Raw genomic sequence first — 24,774 nt, 5'->3', positions numbered from 1 at the left:
CACACACACACACACACACATGGGATGGGATTTGAAGCCGACCGTCTTTTCATGCCATCTTCACTCTCACTGGCAGGACCTTTGTCTTGTGCTAAAGGTCCCCTTGTGCTAGGAGGCTGCATGACGCTGGACTCGCAGCTACGCACTGGGGGAATCTGACTAAGACGTTCATTAAAACGATTACACGCCAGACGCCCACTCACCCGAAGGCGGCAGAGTAAAGACGGGCAGCAAAAGGACAACAGCGCAGAGCAATAAAAAACCAACGCGGTACGGCCCTGCCGATCCCGCGGGCGCTAAGTTCAGTGACCCGCACCTGTGGCTGATTAACCTCGCCCTCCCTGCGCTGTCTGAGGCGGGGAGCTGTCACCCCTGGCGACCGCACAGGCTCGCGCTCGCGCTGCCTGACTCACCCGGCCTTCACGGGGTCCCGCAGGCCCCGGACCTCGCCCAAGAGGCAGCTGGGAGATTTCCTCCGCTCCATTAGCCACAACGGGCCGTATCAACTGCGCTGGGAAAGGCGCGCTTAGTCAAAAGGCGCCGACAGGAGGTTGTGACAGCCACTCAACGGGCCAAACAGGCTGCACGTCTCCGGGGCACTGATGGGTTTGTCCTTCTCCCAGCCGTGGACTGATTCTGCGGCAGCTGAACCGATTGTGTAAGACCTTGAGAAGTTCTGGATGGGTGCAGTACGGCAGCACGTGTGGACGCCTATGTGTTTTTTAAAGTCTAGCATTTCTGCACGCTGTTCATTTGAACTTATTCACATACAGTACAATTTCCATTTTAAGTGCGAAGCAAGTGTCATCAAGTTACTATGTCCACTGTCAGTGCAGATTGGAAAAGAAACTTCGAGGAAACCTGTGTGGATAAAAGCATATAACTGTATAAGAATACATAACCTGCCAAACAAGAACATACACAGTGTGCACATTATTAGGTATTTATTAGACGTTTTAGACTTATTAAGTCTTCTGCTGCCTATCCACTTAGAGGTCTGAGGCGTTGTGTGTTCAGAGATGCTCTTACTACGGTTGTAATGCGTGGCTATTTGCATTACTGTCACCTTCCTGTCAGCTTCGACCAGTCTGGCCCTTCTCCTCTGACCTCTGTCATTAACAATGTATTTTTGCCCGAAGAACTGCTGCTCACTGGATGTTGTTTGTTTTTTGCACCATTCTCTGCAAACTCTAGAGACTGTTGTGCATGAAAATCACAGGAGATCAGCAGGGTCTGAGATACTCAAACCACCCTGTCTGGCACCAACAATCATTCTATGGTCAAAGTCAGTTTGATTACGTTTTTTCCCCATTGTGATGGTTGATGTGAACATCAACTGAAGCTCCTGTCCCGTATCTGGATAATTTTATGAATTGCACTGCTGCCATACGATTGGCTAATTAGATAAGTTCAGGTGTTCCTAATAAAGTGCTCAGTGAGAGTACATCTGTCGTACAAAAGTGCATTTTAAGTAAATATATGGCCTATGGTCTATATACCGTACAAGCACCGACTTGCTATGTGAACAGCAAATGTGTATCTTGGGAGTCTCACACGAGTTCAAAAGCTACCTTTCTGAAAGAATGTGTAGTTTCTGTGGTCAAGCTGGCTGTGTGAAGCCTTTTAGCTGAGCCCTTCCTAAGAAATACAAGGTCAACTGAATACTGCGATAACGCCAAATTCCCCTCCAAAAATGAATAAACAAAACCCAAATCAAAATCCCCTTTCATGTAAGCTAAACTCTTCCAGAGAAATTCAAAAGAAAAAAACAGTTCCTATCACAAACACAGCTGACGTGACGAATGTGCTCCATGTCCAATATTAATATTTTCTGTGCTAAATTACAATGCACTTGTTTAACAGACTCACCCACAGGCATGGCAACAGGATGTTTTTCCAGATTTTATCCCAGAACACATGCCTTTTTACCTCCTCCCCCTTTCCTCTATCCTTCTTCAAGCCCTTCCCCTACACAGTGCCATACATCTTCAGCACTATGTCACCCTACACCAGCACTATGTCACCCCACACCAGAACTATGTCACCCCACACCAGTATTGTCACCCTACACCAGCACTATGTCACCCCACACCAGCACTATGTCACCCTACACCAGTACTGTCACCCTACACCAGCACTATGTCACCTACACCAGCAGTATGTCACCCCACACCAGTACTATGTCACCTACACCAGCACTATGTCACCCCACACCAGAACTATGTCACCCTACACCAGCACTATGTCACCCCACACCAGCACTATGTCACCCTACACCAGCACTGTCACCCTACACCAGCACTATGTCACCTACACCAGCAGTATGTCACCCCACACCAGTACTATGTCACCTACACCAGCACTATGTCACCCCACTCCAGTAGTGTCACCCTACACCAGCACTATGTCACCCCACACCAGTACTGTCACCCTACACCAGCAGTATGTCACCCCACACCAGTACTATGTCACCTACACCAGCACTATGTCACCTACACCTACACCAGCACTGTCACCCCACACCAGTACTGTCACCCTACACCAGCACTATGTCACCCCACACCAGCACTATGTCACCCCACACCAGTACTGTCACCCTACACCAGCAGTATGTCACCCCACACCAGTACTATGTCACCTACACCAGCACTATGCCACCTACACCTACACCAGCACTGTCACCCCACACCAGTACTGTCACCCTACACCAGCACTATGTCACCCTACACCAGCATATGTCACCCTACACCAGCACTATGTCACCCCACACCAGTACTATGTCACCTACACCAGCACTATGCCACCTACACCTACACCAGCAGTCACCCCATACCAGTACTGTCACCCTACACCAGCACTATGTCACCCTACACCAGCATATGTCACCCTACACCAGCACTATGTCACCCCACACCAGTGGTATGTCACTGCACACCAGCACTATGTCACCTCACACAAGCGGTATGTCACCTACACCAGTACTATGTCACCTACACAAGCGCTATGTCACCATACACCAGCACTATGTCACCCCACACCAGCAGGGCATCCAGGCCATCCCATGTATGAACTGTCACAGCACCATTTCTTGAGGGCCCTGAGAATCATCCTAACTCCATTTGTAGTTCATGGTTTAAACCAATCGCAGATTGTGAGCAAAGGTCTTTTCTTTGGGTATCCCTTTTGGCGGGATTCAGGAATCATTGCTCTGCCCCGATGCCAAAACAGTTTGAGAAACAGTATGGCTTCCTTAATTTGGAAGAGGCAATGTAACCGTGTCTGTAGACTTCAGATTCCACCCATCTCAATTTCTTGATCAACAGCAAACAGAATGGCACATAAAGGACGACACCTGCTCCTTTCCTGCAAATTCACATTACTAAACCTTCAAATCCATCTGCAAAGCTATAGGAATAGTAATTATTTTTTTGTAGCAATTTTGTATTGAGCCCATCCCATTTGCATTGTTTATTATCACTGTTGTAAATGGTCTATGCATGTAGAAAAAAAGAAAAGAAAAAGAAATTAGTTGATAAAAAACTGATGAAGGTTCAGCCAAACAGCACGGAGTCATGTGGTACTGAGATCACAGGCCAGCTCATTTGCGGCCACATCGAGCACACAGAAAAACAACGAGGCTAAAAGCCGCCATTGTGTTCCCCATGATTCCATCGCAGGAGTGGGCATCGAGCGCATTTATAGCAGCATGCTGTTACTGATGACATTGGGGCTAAATTTATCCCCCTCTCTTTCGCTCTCCCTTCATCTCCCTCCGTTCCATCTCTTTTTCCTCATCTCAGTTTGATGACTAACTGAGTTTAAAGGGCACGTGAAGGTCGAGGAGATGTGACCTCTGGCTGAGTTGAGTCACAGGTCACAGCCATCCCTGACCCCTCCCAGTAGCGCCATAGTGGGGAGCACAGCTGGTGGCGGTGGGCAGAGCTGTCAGGGACTGGCAGGGAACAGTGATTTCACAGTAATTTCACAGTAACTAATTATTTATTATCTTATTATTCATTCAGTGAGTGTACAAGTGTAAATGCAAGAATCAATTCTACTTCATCAAAACAAAATAACATTATAATTTCATTAATATGTTTTAATATATTTAAATGTAAATATAGACCCGGTTATATCCACGGACGAAAATGTGGTAAAATGTATGCATGTAAATATATTACATTTTAGCCAACAGTCTTTACATGCCAAAGCCCAACGTTCTATTCAAACACAAAGATAGCCGTCGTATACTGTTACTGGGCAGAGAGAAGAAATATTCAGTGACAGTGATATTTTTAAATCAGCACTGAGGCAGTTCTTTCACAACCCACATATCTGTTTCTAACACCAAAAATTCTGCTCATTCCAAAGGTGTGACCTGGAGGAGTGGGCAGGAGAAGTTTGAAGATGCTCCTAACACAGCGTGTGTTGTAGGAGCCATGAGAAGGCAGCATTCCCAGCTCCTACTGACATTGCGTTAAAGAATCACTGCCGAAGTATTGACAAAACGTAACCATGAATCAAGCACATTTCAGTCATAAACATTAAGTTCTTCTTTTTGCAAGATTATTGTTTTTGTCATATTTTATTTAATAAAGGGTTTATGAATGAGTTTAACAATTGAATTTCAGGACTCAGTTCATGAGTTCACACTCTCTCACTGTCAGACACACCACACACAAACACACACAGACACACACATACCTCTCCGTCTTCCTGACACAGACACACACATTCTCTCTCTCTCTCTCTCTCTCTCTCTCTCTCTCTCACTCACACACACACAAACACGTGTTCCCTATCTTACGATAACTGACTAAAGATTGATTTTCCCATACATGGATTTTCTCCCAAGAGGTTTGGCTTTCCCAAATGTAACGCAGAGCAAGAGCAGGCTACAGTCAAGTTATTTTGGCACAAGCTCCCGTATCCTGTAGCTATTCCAAGTTGACGAGAAATACGGAGAAGCAGAATAAAATGTAACACTTCTTGGAAAAGAGAGCAAAGGAAATCAATTATGTAGATACAGATCAGTAGAAAAGATCCAGAAACATGCTTATTAGAGCACTGCACTTTTGTGCACCTAAAGCTCAAAAGATGCATTACAACATGGCTGTTTGTGCCTACCACATTAAACACTCACAGAGGGAGCTTGAGATTATATACAATGCACACGCAGTGCAATGATCACTGTCCATTAATTCCGAGCTCGATGTCATGCCTTGGCATAAAGAAAGATGTATCCACCCAGGATGTCATAGGCGTAAGAAAATCAGCCACTCTTCTGAAGTTTGGTTTTTAAATGCACAAAAACACACATACATGCACACATACATAAAAGCATAAACACACGCAAGCAGGAATACGCACACCTATGCACACTCTCAGAAACAAAGTGAGAATGTTCGTACATTTTTGTTCTTCAAGGATCAAATTTCCCAAATGTACCCTGAAGGGAAAGTAATGTTCTCTTTGGGTACAAATAAGTAGGTGGGAATGAGAATGTTTTCCAAGCAAAAAAAGTAGAAAATGAATTATATATTGCTACCTAGGGGTACAATTTTGAGTACAATAACTACAGTAGGGTATCACGACAAGTATTTGTACCTTTTTAGGCCATTTTCATACCTTTATTTCTGAGAGTGCATAAACACACATACGTGCTTGCATGCACACACACATCGCTGCAGTTCCCCAGTCACTGGCAAAACTCATTCCACTCCCGATGCCGTGCGGCTCTGGCTCCCTGCCCACTCAGACGGGTGTTACGGTAAGCGCCGATGACTGCTCCCCGCGCAGAGCGCCCTGCCAGCTCTCAGACGCGCTGTGACGTCAGCGGTCCTGCCCAAAAACCACGCTGAGCGCAGCATGCCGCAGAGGCTGTGCAGAACACGCTCAGCGGGAAAGGTGCCACAGCACCCTGGTGGAGCTGGCTGCCAGTAACTACAAACTCCATTAGGCCGCCCTTACCCTCAACAGCAGATATGGGGACATGTAGTATGGTGAGGGCCTCATTTACCCTGTTCCCATACAGTCACCTGCTAGTCAAAGTAAGTAAGAAGGCAACTACAACTACTGTACTTTAAGTTTATAAATGTTTTTAAACAATATGTTTTCAAAGCTGTCACGCCAATTCCTGAAGGTGGTAGGGGAGGGCTACTTACGTGTGAAGGGTCACTTACGTGTGAATTTTTCATACTGAGTAACAAAATGGCAGCAAGACCAGAGGGGGCGACATGTGTCCAACCGCATCTCCTGAGTTACTGCTGTGCCACCCACCAACTGGCCAGGAAGGTAGCATTGCTCAGAAATGGCAGCTTGCTTCTTGATGATAATATTCTCCTGCCAATATACACACGTGTTATTTCAGAACACTGTGCGGTCAGGTTTTTTCTTTTTTTCATATTGGCCTCGACCAGGAGAAACCAGGGAGTGTAGGTAAATGTTGAAAAATAAATTAAACATAGAAGTACTACTATACTACAGGTAACTGCCTAAACAAACAAAACATCAACCAAAGCATCACTCCCTGCAAAGTTCTTGATGGAGGGCTCTTTGTTAAATTTCCAACTCCATACGTAGATTGATATATGCAGGCATTTGACACAGTTGCTCATCCGTTTTGCCTTGCTTCTCAAACCAATGCACAGACAATGTAAGGGAAAAACATTATGCCCTTCTGACCATTGCCCCGAGCTGAAGATGTCTTCCCTTCAGATGTCCATGCCAATATCCCCGCAGCCATGGCTCCTCATGAACCATCAGCAGCACAGCAGTGAAGCTCCTGCTAAACATCCTTCCTTTAAAGGACAACAATAATGGGCAACAGATCCTTGGGCGACATTGGCTCAGCCGGTAAGAGCAGACGTCTGGCAGTCGGAGGGTTGCCGGTTCGATCTGACCCTGGGTGTGTCGAAGTGTCCCTGAGCACCTAACACCCAACCCCCAAAATGCTCCTGATGAGCTGGTTGGTGCCTTGCATGGCAGCCAATCGCTGTTGGTGTGTGTGTGAATGGGTGAATGAGAAGCATCAATTTCACAGCGCTTTGGATAAAGGCACTATATAAATGCCAACCATTTATCAAAGTAACTGAGGTTTCTTACAGTGGTATCCAAAATAATATATAAGAGTTTTCCAATAAATAATAATTTATTGGAAAATAAAAATAACCAATAAATAATAACCTATGAGCATGCGGGAATTGTACTTGCTTAATTCAGAAACCACATATGTTGAAGCATCTGCTTCCAATAGTGTGTCTTTAATTTACTCGTGTTTATTTCATTTTGGTGCTTGCCTGTAACCATATCGGAGCTGCAAGTGAAATGCAGTCCTTCCTGTAAGGGTCTGGCTGGTAAAGTAATTGGATGACCGGCATTGGGGGAAAACGACTTCTATGAAGGTGATGATGTAAAGTTTGACTTATTAGCTTTCACATCAAAGAGGATCAGATGTCCGCCTCTTGTTCTGTGTTTTTAATCAAGAGCAGAAATGTAATAAAGGAGAAAATTCTTTTTTTTAAATAATGAATTTTAAAATGAGATTCACATGTAATCCAGGGTTAATAGCTTGATGTTACTGGGTGGGAAAGGAACAGAAGAACAGGATTTAAACTTCATGTTGTAATACAGTGAAAACAGGGTCTCTGTGTGGAGTTGCACATAAGCACACGACACAATCAGACAGATCTTCTTTTCTTTAAAATGTATATTGACATTCATTTAATGGCTTCATTTGGTCCTTTTTGGAGTATGAAAGGACCTGTGCGTGTGTGTGCGTGTGTGTGTGTCTATGTCTTCTGCTACTTCAGTTGTGAGACCTCAGGAAGTAATACTTATTATGCAATTGAACAATTGATCGGGGGACTTGAAATATGTATATGTGCACAGTGTTAGAAAATTACATCTGACAAGAGCACATCAACGCAATTTCAAACCTATGCAAGCTTCATTGGCGGATGGTAGGCTATACTTCCACTTGTCCTCAATGTCCCGCCTCGTCACAAAAAGCACATGTTCATTTCAGTTCAATTTGATGTTATATCTGGCTCTAATCATTTCCCCTTTGCGCTAGAAGTTCGGTCGCCCTCCTCCGCCCCATTCAACCCCCTCCTCCATGGGCGTAACGTTGGAAGCTGGATGAAGTGGGACATACTTCCCGGTTTCCTCACTCAAAGGAACTGACGTCTCCGTATGCCCATATTAGGATTACAAACTTCCTCAATATAATGCCGGGGGAATCAGGGACGAGACTGGAATCAATTATTAACCTGGTTTTCTTATGTTGTGTCACTGCACCTCGGCTGCATATTAGTTGGCACTGAACGCCGATATACATATGCGCAATGTAGTTCAAAATCAAATGCTCTTGAACTCTTGAACTCTATCGAATCGTGATAAATCCTACCTGCTCGTTTTAAACGCATGGCCACTAGCTGCCTACGCAACCCATGGAATGTGTCAAGATAAGTAAAATACATGTTATTTGATACAATTTGCATCCGAACATTCAGCATTAAATAGGAATGGTAAAGAATGTATTATTTAAGAGCAAAAAACAGCTCCCAGCTTGGCAACTGAAATGATAATATCATGCGCAGTTTAACCGTAAAAACCGGACATACAGCAAATTAAGTAGCCTGATCGACAACAGCTAGGAGTGGTTAGGTATAGCCAGATAGATGGATGGAAACAGCACATCTGTGGCGAATAAATGTGGAAATTGAGGTTAGCCTACAGGACTATCCTATTGGTAACAAGCTAACGCGCAGACTTGTTCACTACCAAACAAACACGAACAAAATTCCCGAAACAAGCAACATGTCACCTAGTTGTCCGTTAATGTGCGCGTCGTGCGAAGCATACAGATGCGAGCACAACATTTGATACTGGCGGTTCAATCTTCTTATTTCCAAAGTGGGCTTCTCGTGTCGTTCGCCTGGAGCCAAGCTTGTTTACTACCCCAAAAGTTACTGGCAATAACGTCACCGACTGGCTGACGTTTCAAAGCGTTGGGTGCGGGACGAAGTCGTCACGCCCCTAACTCGAAGTTCTACCAATCCAGTGAGTGCTCGCAGTCTTGGCACAATGCGTGCTGTTAGTGTTGTATATAACGGCATGGGGTAACCAGACAAAAAGGAGAAAACATGTTCTTGTGAGCAGACAGGCACGGGATCCACCGTTCCACCAGAGAATACCTCAGACGAAAAGAGCAATCAAGAATCAATCATCGAGTATCACTTTTATTCGACTGTCAAGAAAAGGACAAGTCGCTATTCCGTTCAAGAGACATTGGTGCAGGTGCGTTAAACTCGTTCACTTTGTGGTAGTTTGGAAGTGTTTCCATTACAAACTGGACATCTGTCATTGCTGAGAAGATTGGCCAAGGCTGATACCGAAGCTGATACTGCGTTCTGAATTTAATATTACAGTCTGTAAGTTTCCTGATAGAACTTTGAAGCTGTTGTAACAGCTTTCTTCTGTCGAACAAGCACTTCTGATTGTGCTCAGGCTATAATTAGCTGTATGTCTACAAAAATGGAACAGCCGTTTTACCACGACGACTCATTTATTTCACCTTACGCCAACTCGGACACGGCTCTGCACGAGTACAAGCTCCTGAAGCAGAATATGGGCATGAACTTGGCCGAGCCTTACCGGAACCTCAAGTCACAGCTGCGTGTGGAGACGGACTATTACCAGTCGGCGAACCCAGAGGTCGGCTCGCTAAAGCTGGCATCTCCAGAGCTGGAGAGACTGATCATCCAGAACAGCAACGGCGTCATTACCACTACACCCACCCCGAGCCAATATTTTTACAGTCGGGGGATCACGGATGAACAGGAGGGCTTCGCTGACGGTTTTGTGAAAGCTCTGGATGAGCTCCACAAAATGAACCACATGCCCCCGCCCAATGTGTCTCTGGGAGCCTGCGGTGTGACTACGTGCACGGCGGCGGCCTCTAGCGTCTTCGGCTCCTCCTTGCAGCCGGAACCTCCCGTTTACACAACATTGAATGCTCCGAACACTACCCTCACGTCTGTATCCAGCTACCCCACAGCCACCATCAGCTACTTGCCAGCACACCACCACCATCATCATCATCATCAACAGCACCAACAAACAACGACGCTTGCATCAAATCACTTTCAGCACTCTATAACTGGCGCCGGCCTGCATACGCCACGGCTCGTTTCACTGAAAGAAGAACCACAGACTGTTCCAGACCTGCACTCCAGCGACGGCTCGCCACCAATGTCCCCCATTAATATGGAAAACCAGGAGGTAATCAAAGCGGAGCGGAAGAGGCTGAGGAATCGCTTGGCGGCGACGAAGTGCCGGCGGCGAAAGCTCGAGCGCATCGCCCGTCTGGAGGACAAAGTGAAGGTCCTGAAGTCGGACAATGCCGGACTTTCCAGCACCGCTTCTCTTCTGCGAGAGCAAGTCGCACAGCTCAAACAAAAAGTCATGACGCACGTCAGCAGCGGATGTCAGCTAATGCTAACCAGCAAGATGGAGTCGTTTTAAAAAATAAAAAAACGATAAACTGAACATTGTTTTAAAAGAACACTGGATGATTAGCATATTCCTAATGTACGTTTTGTTTATTGTAAAACAAAAATACGACATCACTGGATTATTACTGATTACGAAAAATTGAGCCATGTGTATGTTTCATTTTGAAAATGAACGTTCTTTCATGTCTTATAATTTGAAGTATGGGTAGCTTACATATTGTATGGACTGTACAATGGTACTTCCGGTCACGATGCACTGGGACCATGTTAATTGTAAAATGTAAGCCTGTGGAGTAGTCTAATGTCCTGGACTGACTAGTCAGAAACACTCGGAACTATTAAGTGCAGAATGAGTATTCGACTCGTATCTGTATTAGGTGATGGTTTTGGAGGGAGAGAAGGGAAGGGGGTACTTTGTTCATTTTTAAATACTTTTGATATTGTCATGCAATGCTGCATTCCAAAAAATTAAGTTATTCTGTATTTGTCAGGTTGATCCCGACAAACCTTTATGATGTCATATGTTTACTTTTTGTGCACAATATATTTAAGTAAAATCTTTAAAATTCTGATTAAGGCTTGTGTCTTTAAACCGACAGGTTGCAATTTCTTAAGCAAATGCATATCGATGGGTGTATAGCGTAGTATGTTCGTGTAAATGTTGGTTTCTGACTTCAGAACAGATTTCATCGAGTGGGTTAATTTGAATATTCATCAGTGATAATGGTGTGACGTTTATTTCATGGGTTTGTAGTCACATCAATCATTTAAAAAATTTCTCGGGAATTGACTTGAAACCGGGGAGTTCACTATCTTTTATGCGGACAAACAGATCTATAGATAGACAGGAAGTTCAGCAACCAACAGCCGCCTTGACGTCTGACTTCAGCACGTTGGGGTCTTTTCCTATTGACGCACAGGAGCATATCCATATATGGTCATTTGTGGTGCCGAGACGTCACAACAAGGAACGCTTTCCGGGAACTCCCACCTACACTGCCAGTTAGCGGGGTTCAAATATTTTTTTTCTATTACCTCGCTGTCCCTGTGTCGGCGAGGTGAGTGTTAAATAGCGACGGGGGAGTTTCCCACAAGAGCAGAAGTGCTGCTGTTGTCCAGTTCCCCTGCAACCGCTGCGAAAGCAGAACTGAGATAAAAACATAACATAAATTCGTTGCCAAGCTTACAAACTACAGTACAAACCAAAGCGTCTGCAGTTCACGCCAATTAATTATATAATTAATTAATTATTCCTAATCTAAAAACATTATTCCTAAATAATCTTTACATATCAGACTGCTATTTCTGATTCACACCAACAATGGGATGCGCATATACGTGCTTATTGCCTATGAATCCTTAATTGATCAACAATCTAAACATGTTCAAAAACTAAAAAAGCCCATTTCACTGAACACGTTCATTTGATATAGTTCGTTCTTCAATTATATGGCATCCCACCACCCCAGTGCGCAGTCAAACTATTAAGCCTGCAGTTTTCAGCCAATCCGATGAAGCACATAACGAGGATTTCACCATGCCTGCAATTCCAATATACAGAGGGCTCCAGAATTGTTGGCACCTCAATAAAAATTGAGGAAAAAAGGCTGCATATAATAAACAAGGATAATGATCTATATATTATGACATATGGAGAAACAGTATACTTTTATTTCAATACATTTCTCTCATATTTTTTATTTCGTTTTTCCCCCTGAAAAACACAGATAGTCTCATTATTGGCACTCCTGAAAATTCTTGTAAATAAGATCAAAAACTGAAATTGGCACTACAATTTGACTTTAATTGAATCTCTTTATTAACTAAATTGTGTAATTCCATCACTTCCTGAGGTAAATGAGGTAACAAGCATGCAAAATCCAGTTGTCAACCATCAGCATGGGAAAAGCCAAAGAACGGTCCATTCAGAAGACAATGATGACCATCATAAGCTGCGTAATGGGAACAAAAAAATACATAAACAGTTAAACATCCCACATCCAATAATAAAAAAGAGTAAAGCTTATGGAGAATGCAAGCTCATATTATCCCTACGGGTGGTAAGGAAGATGGTGAGGGAGACCATAAGTAACTGAAGGTTCACATGTTAAGAACTGCATAGATAGACTTAGTGACCCCCCAAAAAAAATAAAAACATAAAATGGCCAGCAAACTCTTTGGAATGGTGGCAGAAAGACAGCCCTTACTGAGCACAATAAACAAAACCAAACATCTAGGATTTGCCAAACCTCATTGGAATTATGACCGGAAGAAAGAAAGTGCTATGGTCAGATGAGACTGTTTTGGTCATGTTTGGCGGCAAAATCGAATGCATACAATGCATCGCTCCTATGTTTACATACAAAAAACGTCTACGCCCCTTTCGGAACCCCGCATCTACTTTTTAAGTCGACCTTGTGCCGTGATAGCAATGAGCTGAGAAACCGCGGTCCGATATAATTCGTAAAGGCATTCAACAAGCACCGGGAAATTTTGGCAAAGAATCTGGTCACCTCTGCTAGGAAGCTGAATCTTGGTCTTACGGTAGGTGGATTGTCCAGTAGGGCAATGACTCCAAGCACACATCAAAAGCCACGCAGAAAATAAGTAGTTAAGTAAAAACAATGTTCTGCAATGACCTTCTTAGTCTTCAGACTTAGATCCCTCTAAATGTGTTCTCTAACCATATGACAAATTATAGGAAAAGACTCATGGCTGTCATCTTTGCCAGGGGTGTTTGCACAAAGTATTAAACCAGGGGTGGTTTCAGTTTTTCCCATTGTGTGTCCTGTTTTTTGGGGAAATACTACTTTTTATTTGAAAAATGTCAGACTTTGGTTGATTCCATTTAATCATTAATAAAGCACACTACTTTCACGCATGTTGGAAAACAAACCTTATGTCGTATGTCAATAACTTTTTTTTTTTGTTTACTTAACTTTTTGTGCATATTTATCAAGGGTGCCAATAATTCTGGAGCCCACTGTAGCTGTCAATGTGGCTATGTAGTCGTAATAGTCTACGGATTCCATGCCTACAAGCAAAGACTTGTAATACCAATGTGCACAAGTGCACCGTGGTTAAGAAACTGAGCATGAAACATTCCTGTTCAAAACCAAAGAGGGGCGTTGCTGCTGTACAGTTGAACAGGAAACTTAATTCCTTCCGTAAAATGATAGATATATCTATAAAATGTAGGTAGTGTAAGTGTAGATCCGCATAAGGGCATCTCCCTAATAAATACATAATGTCAAGCATGCTATATCAGTTTCAAAAGGTCCAAACTGGCTTCACAAAATGTAGGCTACAGGTAAGCACGCGCTCTGCGGCACATCTCTATGTACCAGATGGACAACGCTTGCATGGGATTTATAGCCAAAAATGTGGCAGAGGGGAGTTCACTGCAGTTATGTTTGCTGTTTGGCTCAGATGAAGTCTCGATATTTATAACACTGCACCCGAACATTTGGAGGGAAGTGACAGCGTCGAGCGGAATGCTGGGGGTTTCACGCGCTGCCAAGCCATTCCCGGGGCAGCGCGAGAGTGGGCGTCTGGTATGCATGTGTCCATCTTCTAAGGCTGGCGGGATCGGATGGAGTTTGGTGCCAACGACATTCTTGAGATTATTCGCCCCGCAGGAATGCACACAGTACTTTCGCTTCATCCGGCGGCAGGAAAAGTAACATCTCTCCATCAGTAAATACATAATTACCAGGACCACGATGCACCGATAAACTATTAGACTGTGTTACAACAATGCCCTAAATCTTCTGTTTAATCACAAATGTGATTATAGCCTATAGTCGAAAGAGAAATAGGAAAGCAAAATTGCTGTGACCCTAGAAGTTGTGCCGTCTCTCTGCCCGACTGCTATGTTCACATAGAAGTACTCTGTACTTCACATAGAAATTTGTACTTCACATAGAAATCAAGGCACAACCCACTTCAAAGACTGTCAAAATTTTGTTTGTACGCCCTTTCACATTTCAACAGCTTGTCGTGTTTTGGAACAAGGACAAATAGGTGCGCCACTACTCACTGACGTGCACAAGCAAATAGTTTCCAATAACGCTTTTTTTCTTTTGTGCGGAAACTGTATCCTTCGCACCTACACACGGTCTATTTCCGAACCTTCTTCGCCCAGGTCAAACTTCCTGTCTTGATGGATGCCTTTCTACTTCTCCAGGGGTTGTTTTTTTGTGCTATTCATTCTTTGCCCCTTATTTCACATGGCAACTGACCAGAATCACCAATTGCGCCGATACGGAGCAAAGATAGATTTTGCAATCATTTGTTCAACGAAGAGGCTAAATAAAATTTTGTATTGTTTCAATTTCAACATTTTTGTTAATGATGAGCCATGTACTGTATTTAGAAGGCGTTATAACATGTAGGCTACCCTCTCATGTACACAAATGTTTGTACAAATCTATGAATGCTTTCAGGAAAATAAAGGGTTTCCATACACTGAAAAATGTGCACAGCCTCAGATAACCACAATTTTGTTAAAATCCCACCCAGGAAACTGTGGCTTAAACACACAGGCACACGCACACACACAGCTCTACCCACAACTCATATGGAAATGCATTTGTGATGTTATTAATGACGTCTGAAGATGCAAGTGGGTTTCTCTAATGCACCCCCCCACCAACCCAACCCCGTACCTCTTCCCCCCACTTAAGGCCCACACAGAGATCTGCTTCCCCTTCAATGTCCTTTCACCCATTACATCACTAGTGTTTGAAGAGTTTCCCTATTGGGACCACCCAAGTCTCAGTCTCATATAACCTCAGTCATCTAAACAGGTAAAGTGTATCTCTAAAGACCTTGTCTGATTTCATTATTCTCCATCCTATTCCCACTCCATTCCTATTCACCGTAATAGCTTATTCGTATTCTTTTTGGTAATTTCAGTCACATGCCATCTTTCTCTTACATTCATGTTTAGATTATTTTGTAATGTCTTCAGATATTTCTGTATGTATGTTTACATTACATGAAATCAGGAAAACCAGGAGAAACAAAAAAAAAAAAAAGGCATATATTATGGAATAGGTTGGAGGTTGTGAATCACAATCACTTCATAATCAGAGGAATTGCTTACAGACTCGTCTCATGTTTCTGCAGGCATGGTTGGCTCTGGGACACAAGCTAACACTACTAGAACATTAGCTTTATACTGGTTTATAAACTTTTACATATGTTTAAGAAAATGTGTGACATTTGCTTGAATCATTTTTTTATTTCAAATCCAGTGAATAAACAAACCATACATTTTCTTATAAGCAAATATCATATTTTTTCCTACTTACATCCAGCATTACTTGTAGCAGACACCTCAATACTGTTTAAGACAGTAACTGGACCGACATATTATGATACAAGTTCAGACTGATATGCCAATGTAAGGAGCATACATTTCAGGGCAGAAAGGAGATCTTTTTCATTCTTAAGCGCAGAGGATAGCTTGAATTACTATAATTATAGCATTCATTGTGGTACAAAACTATTGCTCGTATGTTAGGCAGGACATTACACAACAGGCCCACAATCTGAATGATAAGGTCACACCTACTTCCCTTCTTGGAATTATGCCTTACCCACTTAAAAGTACGCCAATTGATCACCATAAACTCCAACAACCTGATGGGTTTCATTAATTTGTATACTGCACCATCTAGTGGTTCGCAAATTAATTTCCTGTAGAATCATATACATGTCTCACAGCAGATCTATACGGCACAGGTGAGGACTCACTTAAAACATTCACTAGGATGCCATCCAGCGCAAAGTGAGACTGGTGCTCTTTAGTACAAGTGACCTGGAATAAGTCAAAATGAAGAACGCTTTGAAAACAACGCCTGCCAAACAGTAAACAAGCAGAAACTGTGAGACGTGTGGTGCAGTCCGTATTTGGGGTTTGAAGCGGACTGAGGGATCAAAGGTGATGCAAAGTTTTATGATAGACTAGGTATCCATCTATGTTGAGAGGTTGGGATCTTGTAAGGTTGTGGTTTTAGGTCCAGTTCAAATGATTTGAAGCTACTTTGTTTACAGGTATATTTTCATGTACAGATGCACATACTAATGCAGTTCAGAAAGTCATGGTAAACTCACTGAACCTGTTAAATAGACCAAACCTGGTTGGTTAAGGATGTTGGAATTAATCATGGGGGACATGGCTCAGGCAGTAAGAGCAGTTGTCTGGCAGTCGGAGGGTTGCCGGTTCGATCCCCCACCCGGGCTGTGTCGAAGTGTCCCTGAGCAAGACACCTAACCCCCAAATGCTCCTGACGAGCTGGTCGGCGCCTTGCATGGCAGCCAATCGCCGTTGGTGTGTGAGTGTGTGTATGAATGGGTGAATGAGAAGCATCAATTGTACAGTGCTTTGGATAAAGGCGCTATATAAATGCCAACCATTTAATCACATAATCATGGCTCCCTCTAGTGGGTGCTCTGTCACACACTTTGAAGTGCTTTGGAGAGGTACAGTGGTGTGAAAAAGTGTTTCCCCCTTCCTGATTTCTTATTTTTTTGCATGTTTGTCACACTTAAATGTTTCAGATCATCGAACAAATTTTAATATTAGTCAAAGTAAACACAAAATGCAGTTTTTAAATGAAGGTTTTTATTATTAAGGGAGAAAAAAAATCCAAACCTACATGGCCCTGTGTGAAAAAGTGATTGCCCCCCCCCCCCCCCTGTTAAAACATAACTTAACTGTGGTTTATCAAACCTGAGTTCAATTTCTCTAGCCACACCCAGGCCTGATTACTGCCACACCTGTTCTCAATCAAGAAATCACTTAAATAGGACCTGCCTGACAAAGTGAAGTAGACCAAATGATCCTCAAAAGCTAGACATCATGCCGAGATCTAAAGAAATTCAGGAACAAATGAGAAAGAAAGTAATTGAGATCTATCAGTCTGGAAAAGGTTATAAAGCCATTTCTAAAGCTTTGGGACTCCAGCGAACCACAGTGAGAGCCATTATCCACAAATGGCGAAAACATGGAACAGTGGTGAACCAGTGGTGAGCGCAGCGACGACTCATCCAAGAGGTCACAAAAGACCCCACAAAAACATCCAAAGAACTGCAGGCCTCACTTGCCTCAGTTAAGGTCAGTGTTCATGACTCCACCATAAGAAAGAGACTGGGCAAAAATGGCTTGCATGGCAGAGTTCCAAGACGAAAACCACTGCTGAGCAAAATGAACATTAAGACTTGTCTCAATTTTGCCAGAAAACATCTTGATGATCCCCAAGACTTTTGGGAAAATACTCTGTGGTCTGACGAGACAAAAGTTGAACTTTTTGGAAGGTGTGTGTCCCATTACATCTGGCGTAAAAGTAACACCGCATTTCAGAAAAAGAACATCATACCAACAGTAAAATATGGTGGTGGTAGTGTGATGGTCTGGGACTGTTTTGCTGCTTCAGGACCTGGAAGACTCGCTGTGATAAATGGAACCATGAATTCTGCTGTCTACCAAAAAATCCTGAAGGAGAATGTCCGGCCATCTGTTCGTGACCTCAAGCTGAAACAAACTTGGGTTCTGCAGCAGGACAATGATCCAAAACACACCGGCAAGTCCACCTCTGAATGGCTGAAGAAAAACAAAATGAAGACTTTGGAGTGGCCTAGTCAAAGTCCTGACCTGAATCCTATTGAGATGCTGTGGCATGACCTTAAAAAGGCGGTTCATGCTCGAAAACCCTCCAATGTGGCTGAATTACAACAATTCTGCAAAGATGAGTGGGCCAAAATTCCTCCACAGTGCTGTAAGAGACTCATTGCAAGTTATCGCAAACGCTTGATTGCAGTTGTTGCTGCTAAGGGTGGCCCAACCAGTTATTAGGTTTAGGGGGCAATCACTTTTTCACACAGGGCCATGTAGGTTTGGATTTTTTAAAATAAAAACCTTCATTTAAAAACTGCATTTTGAGTTTACTTGTGTTGTCTGACTAATAATTAAATTTGTTTGATCTTTTGATCATTTAAGTGTGACAAACATGCAAAAAAATTAGAAATCAGGAAGGGGGCAAACACTTTTTCACACCACTGTATATAATAAGGCTGTTGAACATGCATTCAAGTTATTTTAGTGTATTTTCCCATTGAACTGAAGACAATGTAGGTTTGGCTTATTTGCTTGGTCTTTGGTTGGTTTTTAGTGGCCTGGTGTCAACACTTCCACGTGTTTGAGAACGAAACTGCAGTCCTTCGGTGTACAACACCACACAAACTACAGAAATAACCATTGCAAAAGACCGATATTTTTAAAGATACAAGATCATTGGTTTGATGGCACCAAACAAAATACATTTGATTTGAAAAAAAAAGAAAAAAAGAAGAACATTTGGGTGGCTTTTACTATTGGGACATGCTGTTCTGTGACCTCCTGGGTTGGCAGTGGATTAACAATGAAAAGGACACAGCTAAATGAAGAGAAAAAGCATTAAAAAGCCAGTGCGTTGTTCAGAGCCTTCCTCGGATAATACTAGAAAGGCCCTTCTGGAGTTGGCTACTCAAGTAAATTTCAATTCCAGCCAAAGAAAGTGCAAATGACGCAGGAGATGTGTTGCCGTCTGGATTGTAGTGTACTTGTCAGATAGTTAAATGCGGAAGCATTGGGACAGTGGGAAATAAATAAATAAATAAATAAAAGAACAAGTTGTTAACAATCTTAACAGATTTCGCCAGCAGGCCACTGCAAATGATGCAGAATGCTGTCCCATGATTGATCTTCTAACTACCAAACCTTTGCTTTATACCACGTGTCATTGAATTGAAATTGGGCAGCCAACTGAAAGCAAAGTGCCCACACTAGTATAACAGGCTGTGCAGGGTTTGACAATACAGTATGATTACACCATACACTCAAATCAGCCCTCTCAGGTTAAGCGCACACCTTTCTCTTAAAGTTGTGTATCAGCATGATAGATGCACTGAGCCAAAAAACATCTGCTCAAAAAATAATGAAAGAATGGTAGCTCCTATACCACAAATTAAGCCTTGAATTTTGATGAACCCATCTAGTGTTGTGAAAAAATAATTTCATTTATTGAAGAAAAAGATTATCCAACAGCAATGGCTCCTGTGTGCCCCCTTAGTTACTCAATCAACCAATAGCCACATTTCATTGATAATTGGGTTAATTTAGACTAGACACACCCAGGCTTGATTACTGCCAGCCCTGGTGAATCTAAACATCTCTTAAATAGAGGCTAATGGGTTCCAACAAGTGGCACACTATGCCACGATGAAAAGAAATTCTGGAAGAGATGAGAAAGAAAGTTATTGAAATATATCAGTCAGGAAAGGGTTACAAAGCCATTTCTAAGGCTCTTGGATTCCAGCAAACCACAGTGAGAGCCATTATCTCCAAATGGAGAAAGCTTGTAACAGTGGTCAGTGATCTTCCCAGAAGTGGCTGGCCTACCAAAATTCCTCCAAGAGTGCATCAACGACTCATCTGGGAAGTCACAAAAGAACCCAGACAAGCGTCTAAGGAACTCCAGGCCTCACTTGCCTTGGATAAGGTCAGAGTTCATGATTCATGAAAACCACTGCTAAGCAGGAGGACCATAAAAAACACATTGATGACCCCCAAGCCTTTTGTGATAATGTTCTGTGGACAGATTCAAAAGTGGAACTTTTTGGAAGAAATGGGTCTCATTATGTCCGGCATGAAGCTAACACAGCATTCCACAATAAGACCATCATACCAACAGTCAAACATGGTGGTGGTAGTGTGATGGTGTGGGGATGCTTTGCTGCCTCAGGACCTGGGCGACTCGCCATATTTGATGGAACCATGAATTCTGCTCTCTACCAGAAAATCCTGAAGGAGAATGTCCAGCCATCAGTCCGCGAACTGAAACTCAAGTGCAATTGAGTTATGCAGCAAGATCTGAAGCACAAGAGCAAGTCCACCACTGAATGGCAAAAAAAAAAAGGTGGTGGTGGTTTTGGAGTGGCCCAGTCAAAGCCCTGACATAAATCCCATCGAGATGCTGTGGCAGGACCTTAAACGGGCAGCTCAACGGGCAGCTCAAACCCTGTAATGTGGCTGAATTAAAGCAATTCTGCAAAGAGTGGGCCAAAATTCCTCCACAGCGATGTCAAAGACTGATCTCCAGTTATCGGGATCGTTTGTTTGCAGTTGTTGCTGCTAAAGGTGGCACAACCAGTTATTAAGTGTAGGGGGTGCAATTACTTTGAAGAGAAATGGCAAAGTAAAATATACCACTGAAAAACAAACTACACGAAAACTGCAACTTACATGCAGATACAGACACTGAACAAAACTTAAATTCAGTTTGATCTTTATTTCCCCAGGCACACAGACACTGAAATTACCCAAAATAATTATTTCCGTTCTCTTGACACATCCAATATTGATCAGCTTGGCCGCCATACAAATACTAGGGTTTTCTTCATTTCTCTGTCCTTCATAACTTTCTAAAAAAGAAACATTACTCTTATTACAGTTTAAGTGCATACAAGCAATCCACCACTTCACTTTCACTCAGACAAGACTTCTATCAAAAACAGAATGCAGTGTCTAGAGCACGTGCATGGAGGCACTGGGGGATTGGCCAGTAATTGGGAGCAGTGCTTGGGTTCAGGGGGAACAGTGCACATGGGACAGGACAGGACGGCTCATTTCTGTTTGGAGAAATAATCCTTGCTCTTCTGGACGTCTGGAACAATGGTGTCGCTTCCTGGTTTCCAGCCGGCTGGGCACACTGCGCACAGAGACCGTTAGTCGCCATTTTACCCAAGCTCAGAATGACAGCAGATGTCTAAATTATCACCACTATCGCCTATGATATTTAGAAATGCAAGTGCGCTAGAACCGGGTAGGAGTCCTCTGAAATTTGTGGTTCCATGGTGCAGACTGACCGTACAGACGGGCCAGTTTCAGTTGAAATGGACACTGACATTTTACACCAGATCAGCGGTACTGAAATTCTGGTTCACCCCCTGTCATTTTACAACTGAATGAAAACTGCATTACTTATATGTAGTTGTAGTATGTGGTACTAATATGTTTCCATGCTGCATTTTTATTTATTTATATATACCAACACATTTTATTCATTCACACAACTGAGAAGGACAACTGTGGCACTCTTCCTAACACAGCTAGAAACTGCATTTAATTATGTGAACGTTGAAGAAAAAAAAAATTAAGAAAAGAAATCACCAAAATGCATATAATTTTCACCATCCTTTACGATCACAGGAAACAAAAACTCAACTTCTCATCCCAGTCTCACCCCCCCCCCCCACCCCTTCTTACCTTCTCCATACTTGTCAGTGTGCTGAAAGGCCTGCACCAGCCGTAGGGTCTCATCCACCGAGCGTCCCACAGGCAGGTCGTTAATGGTGATCTGCCTCAACACACCCTTATCGTCGATCACAAACAGGCCTCTGACGGATAGACAGACACACACAGACACAGACACGCACACAAGGGACACACACAAGGGACAATGAGCAGAGTGAGAAAGGAAAAGGTCCAGATAGTACGAGTGAGACGAAAATGTTCAACAGGGAGAACATACAGGATACCTTCAGTTGGACACAAATCAGTGCATAATAACCAACACCTGCACAAGCAAATATAAGAATGTGCGTGCACATGTACGCAAACTCATGTGCAAGCGCAGTTATACATATACAGATACAGATACAGACACACTATGATTATGCAATCGGACAAATGCGTTTATGCTTCAACCGCACACTCTAAAAGACTGAGACCCAGTGGTGTCAAATAAAGGAGTGAATACTGAACTTAGTGCACACCTGTAGGCAATTCCCTCATCCTCCTTCAGCACGCCGTAGTCCCTGGAGATAGACTTCTGCACATCTGCCAGCAGGGGGATTTTCATAGGCCCCAGCCCACCCTTGTTCCGTGGTTGGTTTATCCTAAAGGGAACAGAAAGTGGCATGTCTCATGACACAGCTAACCATGCATAACTGAAACAACGCCATAACATTCATAGCTAAAACCAACTTCCTGTACAGCTCAACCTCAGTGATACAGAGCTCAGAGTTAACAGAACCAGGTTTGACCCCTGACGTCACATGAGCAATTACACATTTGAGAGCCACAAGTTCTTCACTCTACCCTCTACTCTAAAATATATCCTTCTTTCCTCCAGTATTTTTAGTATTGGAACGCCCCCACAGTGTCAGACAGCCGCTTCTTTTTATGGGCACAGCAAACAAGACACGCACGTGCAGGAGATCCAATAAGTGCACAGACAGCCAATATGGGTGCTACAAGCAAAGGCCACTGCTATCTCTGCTGAGTAAATCCCTCCCAAGTCAATTGTGCCCCACCAGGGCTGCCAGCCACAGTTGGCACTGGCACAGGTCAGATTTGATAGAATGTGTGCGCAAATGTGTTTGAAACTCATATCTGCACAACAAGATATATAAAATGAGATGGCAGAAGGCACAATTAGATTTTGGTGAGGGAAGAAGACATTCCAACTAAAGATGCATAAAGTTTGCGTTTAAGCTAACCATGCCCATAGACGTAACCGCCATTCTATTTCAAGCGGCAAAGCTGTTATCAGGAGTCCAAAGGTCTGCAGGCCCACAGGCAAGTGAAGCTCCAGAGCGTTACACCGACAAAGAATTCAGCCATTATTTATACCCCGTGGTTTCCCAAATATTCTATTCTCACCAGGCCAGGTGACTGAAGTGGGAGTCGACAGAGGCAGCGACGACCTCACAGCCGATCTTACGGAACTCGTCTACCCGGTCACTGAACGCCACGATCTCCGTGGGACAGACGAAGGTGAAGTCGAGCGGGTAGAAGAAAAGCACCAAGTACTTCCCTATATGGGTGGCAGTAGAGGACACAAAAATCTGGAGTTATTAAAAACGAAAAAGAAAAAAAAAAGAATTGACAGTACTTTTAATTTCCTGGTCTATTACTGGATTGACCAAAAATATGTTTTTATATTTTTCAAGAGACAGTATACATGCGAGTCCGTGTGTGACGTTGTGCGAATGCAATCGTGTGCTTTTGCTACTGCAAGTGTGCAAGAGATTATAAATGTGTCACGTGCAGGACTTAAGCCGTGAAAAGTCTTGAAGTGTCATGGTGCGTAGTGTAGCCCTTACCTTTGTAGTCAGAGAGCTTGACCTCTTTGAACTCCTGATCCACCACGGCAGTGACTTGGAAGGGAGGTGCAGGCTGTCCGATCTTTGCGTTCCCGGCAGACATGGCAACGTCGGGGTGCTGGGTATAAAAAAAAACTTGAGCTAGACTAACTTAATTGTAATTTATATCGTTATGTTAGCTAGCTAACACGGCTAAACAATTAATTACCTGGTGGTCAATTACGCAAATGCCAACTCGCTAAAGGTTGTATACATTGCATGTTACTAAGTTAGTTACCTGCGAACTACACAGCCACAATTACACAAGCATCCTAAGCATGAATATGAATATACACAGCCAAATGGATACGTAGCTGATAATCTAGAGGGGAACAGCCGCATTCCGACATTGTGCAACAGCTATTAACGTAACGTCAGCTAGCTCGGGAAATGTTCATCCGTTGTGGCAGAATGTACAAATTTGAATACTACTAGCTAGCTAACGATCAGCTGCAGGATACGTTTTTGTTGAAAACAAAAGTAAACCAAGTCACAAAGTTAGCAATCTAATATGCTGAAACCGTAACGTAAGCTAGTTAGATAGAGAACATACATTGCAGCTAACAGGGTTGGCGACACAATGTTCGCTCTAGTTTCTTTCGATTGTCTACGACGTCTGACTTGGAACGCCCAGCCAACTCAAAACAATGTATTTCTGCTGTAAGTCGTACTACAAATGTAAATAAATGTATTTGATAAATGCAATAATATTTCACAATTAGTACAGAACTCACACAGACTAAACTCGTTCGATAGTTATCCACTGAAGACTGCAAACGCTGTACCTTCCGCACCTTGGTGGTTCCTCAAGCAAAAACCGAAGAGCCACGCCTTCGGTCTTAGGGTCACTCAACTCACATGCGCGGTCGGTATCTCGCCCATCTGTCCATCCCGCGAGAATGCGTGGTGTGCCAAACTGTGATGGGGTCAGTTTGGTCATTTTAGAGGTAGTTTAGCTAATATGATGAAAAAATAATTACTGCACAAACATCAGATAAGAAGTCCAATGTTTCCAAAGCCGTTAACTATCAGAAATGGTTATATAGAATCAAATCAGTTTCAGAAA

General features: G+C 43.2%; 2 protein-coding genes across 5 annotated transcripts; one reads left to right on the top strand and one right to left on the bottom strand.

Annotated features, from left to right (window-relative positions):
• Positions 1-9,107: 9,107 nt before the first annotated feature.
• LOC133114484 (transcription factor JunB-like) lies at positions 9,108-11,089 on the top strand. The gene has a single exon (XM_061223941.1). It carries the CDS (start codon positions 9,526-9,528, stop codon positions 10,525-10,527), a length of 1,002 nt encoding a protein of 333 aa, XP_061079925.1. The 5' UTR covers positions 9,108-9,525; the 3' UTR covers positions 10,528-11,089.
• Positions 11,090-20,831: 9,742 nt separating this feature from the next.
• LOC133114235 (peroxiredoxin-like) lies at positions 20,832-24,618 on the bottom strand. Of its 4 annotated transcripts, none has more exons than XM_061223439.1 (6): positions 24,494-24,618; positions 23,670-23,787; positions 23,227-23,380; positions 22,338-22,460; positions 21,829-21,959; positions 20,832-21,271 (listed from the first exon to the last, which is right to left on the bottom strand). In XM_061223439.1, exons 2-6 carry the CDS (start codon positions 23,770-23,772, stop codon positions 21,186-21,188), a joined length of 597 nt encoding a protein of 198 aa, XP_061079423.1. In that variant the 5' UTR covers positions 23,773-23,787; positions 24,494-24,618; the 3' UTR covers positions 20,832-21,185. The 4 variants fall into 4 exon arrangements, with proteins under 4 accessions (XP_061079423.1, XP_061079422.1, XP_061079426.1 ...); XM_061223438.1 differs by having other exon boundaries at positions 24,443-24,602; XM_061223442.1 differs by having other exon boundaries at positions 24,503-24,521.
• Positions 24,619-24,774: the final 156 nt, after the last annotated feature.

Source organism: Conger conger, chromosome 16 (genome assembly GCF_963514075.1).
Source record: "Conger conger chromosome 16, fConCon1.1, whole genome shotgun sequence".
Taxonomy (NCBI): domain Eukaryota; kingdom Metazoa; phylum Chordata; class Actinopteri; order Anguilliformes; family Congridae; genus Conger; species Conger conger.
The sequence above is the reverse complement of the archived record's forward strand: the minus strand, read 5'-3'. Positions and strand labels throughout refer to the sequence as shown.

Bases quoted from the DNA above. Each gene is read 5' to 3' on its own strand.
- LOC133114484 (XM_061223941.1), top strand. From the start codon at position 9,526: ATGTCTACAAAAATGGAACAGCCGTTTTACCACGACGACTCATTTATT.
- LOC133114235 (XM_061223439.1), bottom strand. From the start codon at position 23,772: ATGTCTGCCGGGAACGCAAAGATCGGACAGCCTGCACCTCCCTTCCAA. The intron at 23,381-23,669 runs GTAAGGGCTACA...CCACCCATATAG, and splicing joins CAAGCTCTCTGACTACAAAG to GGAAGTACTTGGTGCTTTTC. The intron at 21,272-21,828 runs GTAAGAAGGGGT...CTCTGTGCGCAG, and splicing joins CACTGACAAGTATGGAGAAG to TGTGCCCAGCCGGCTGGAAA.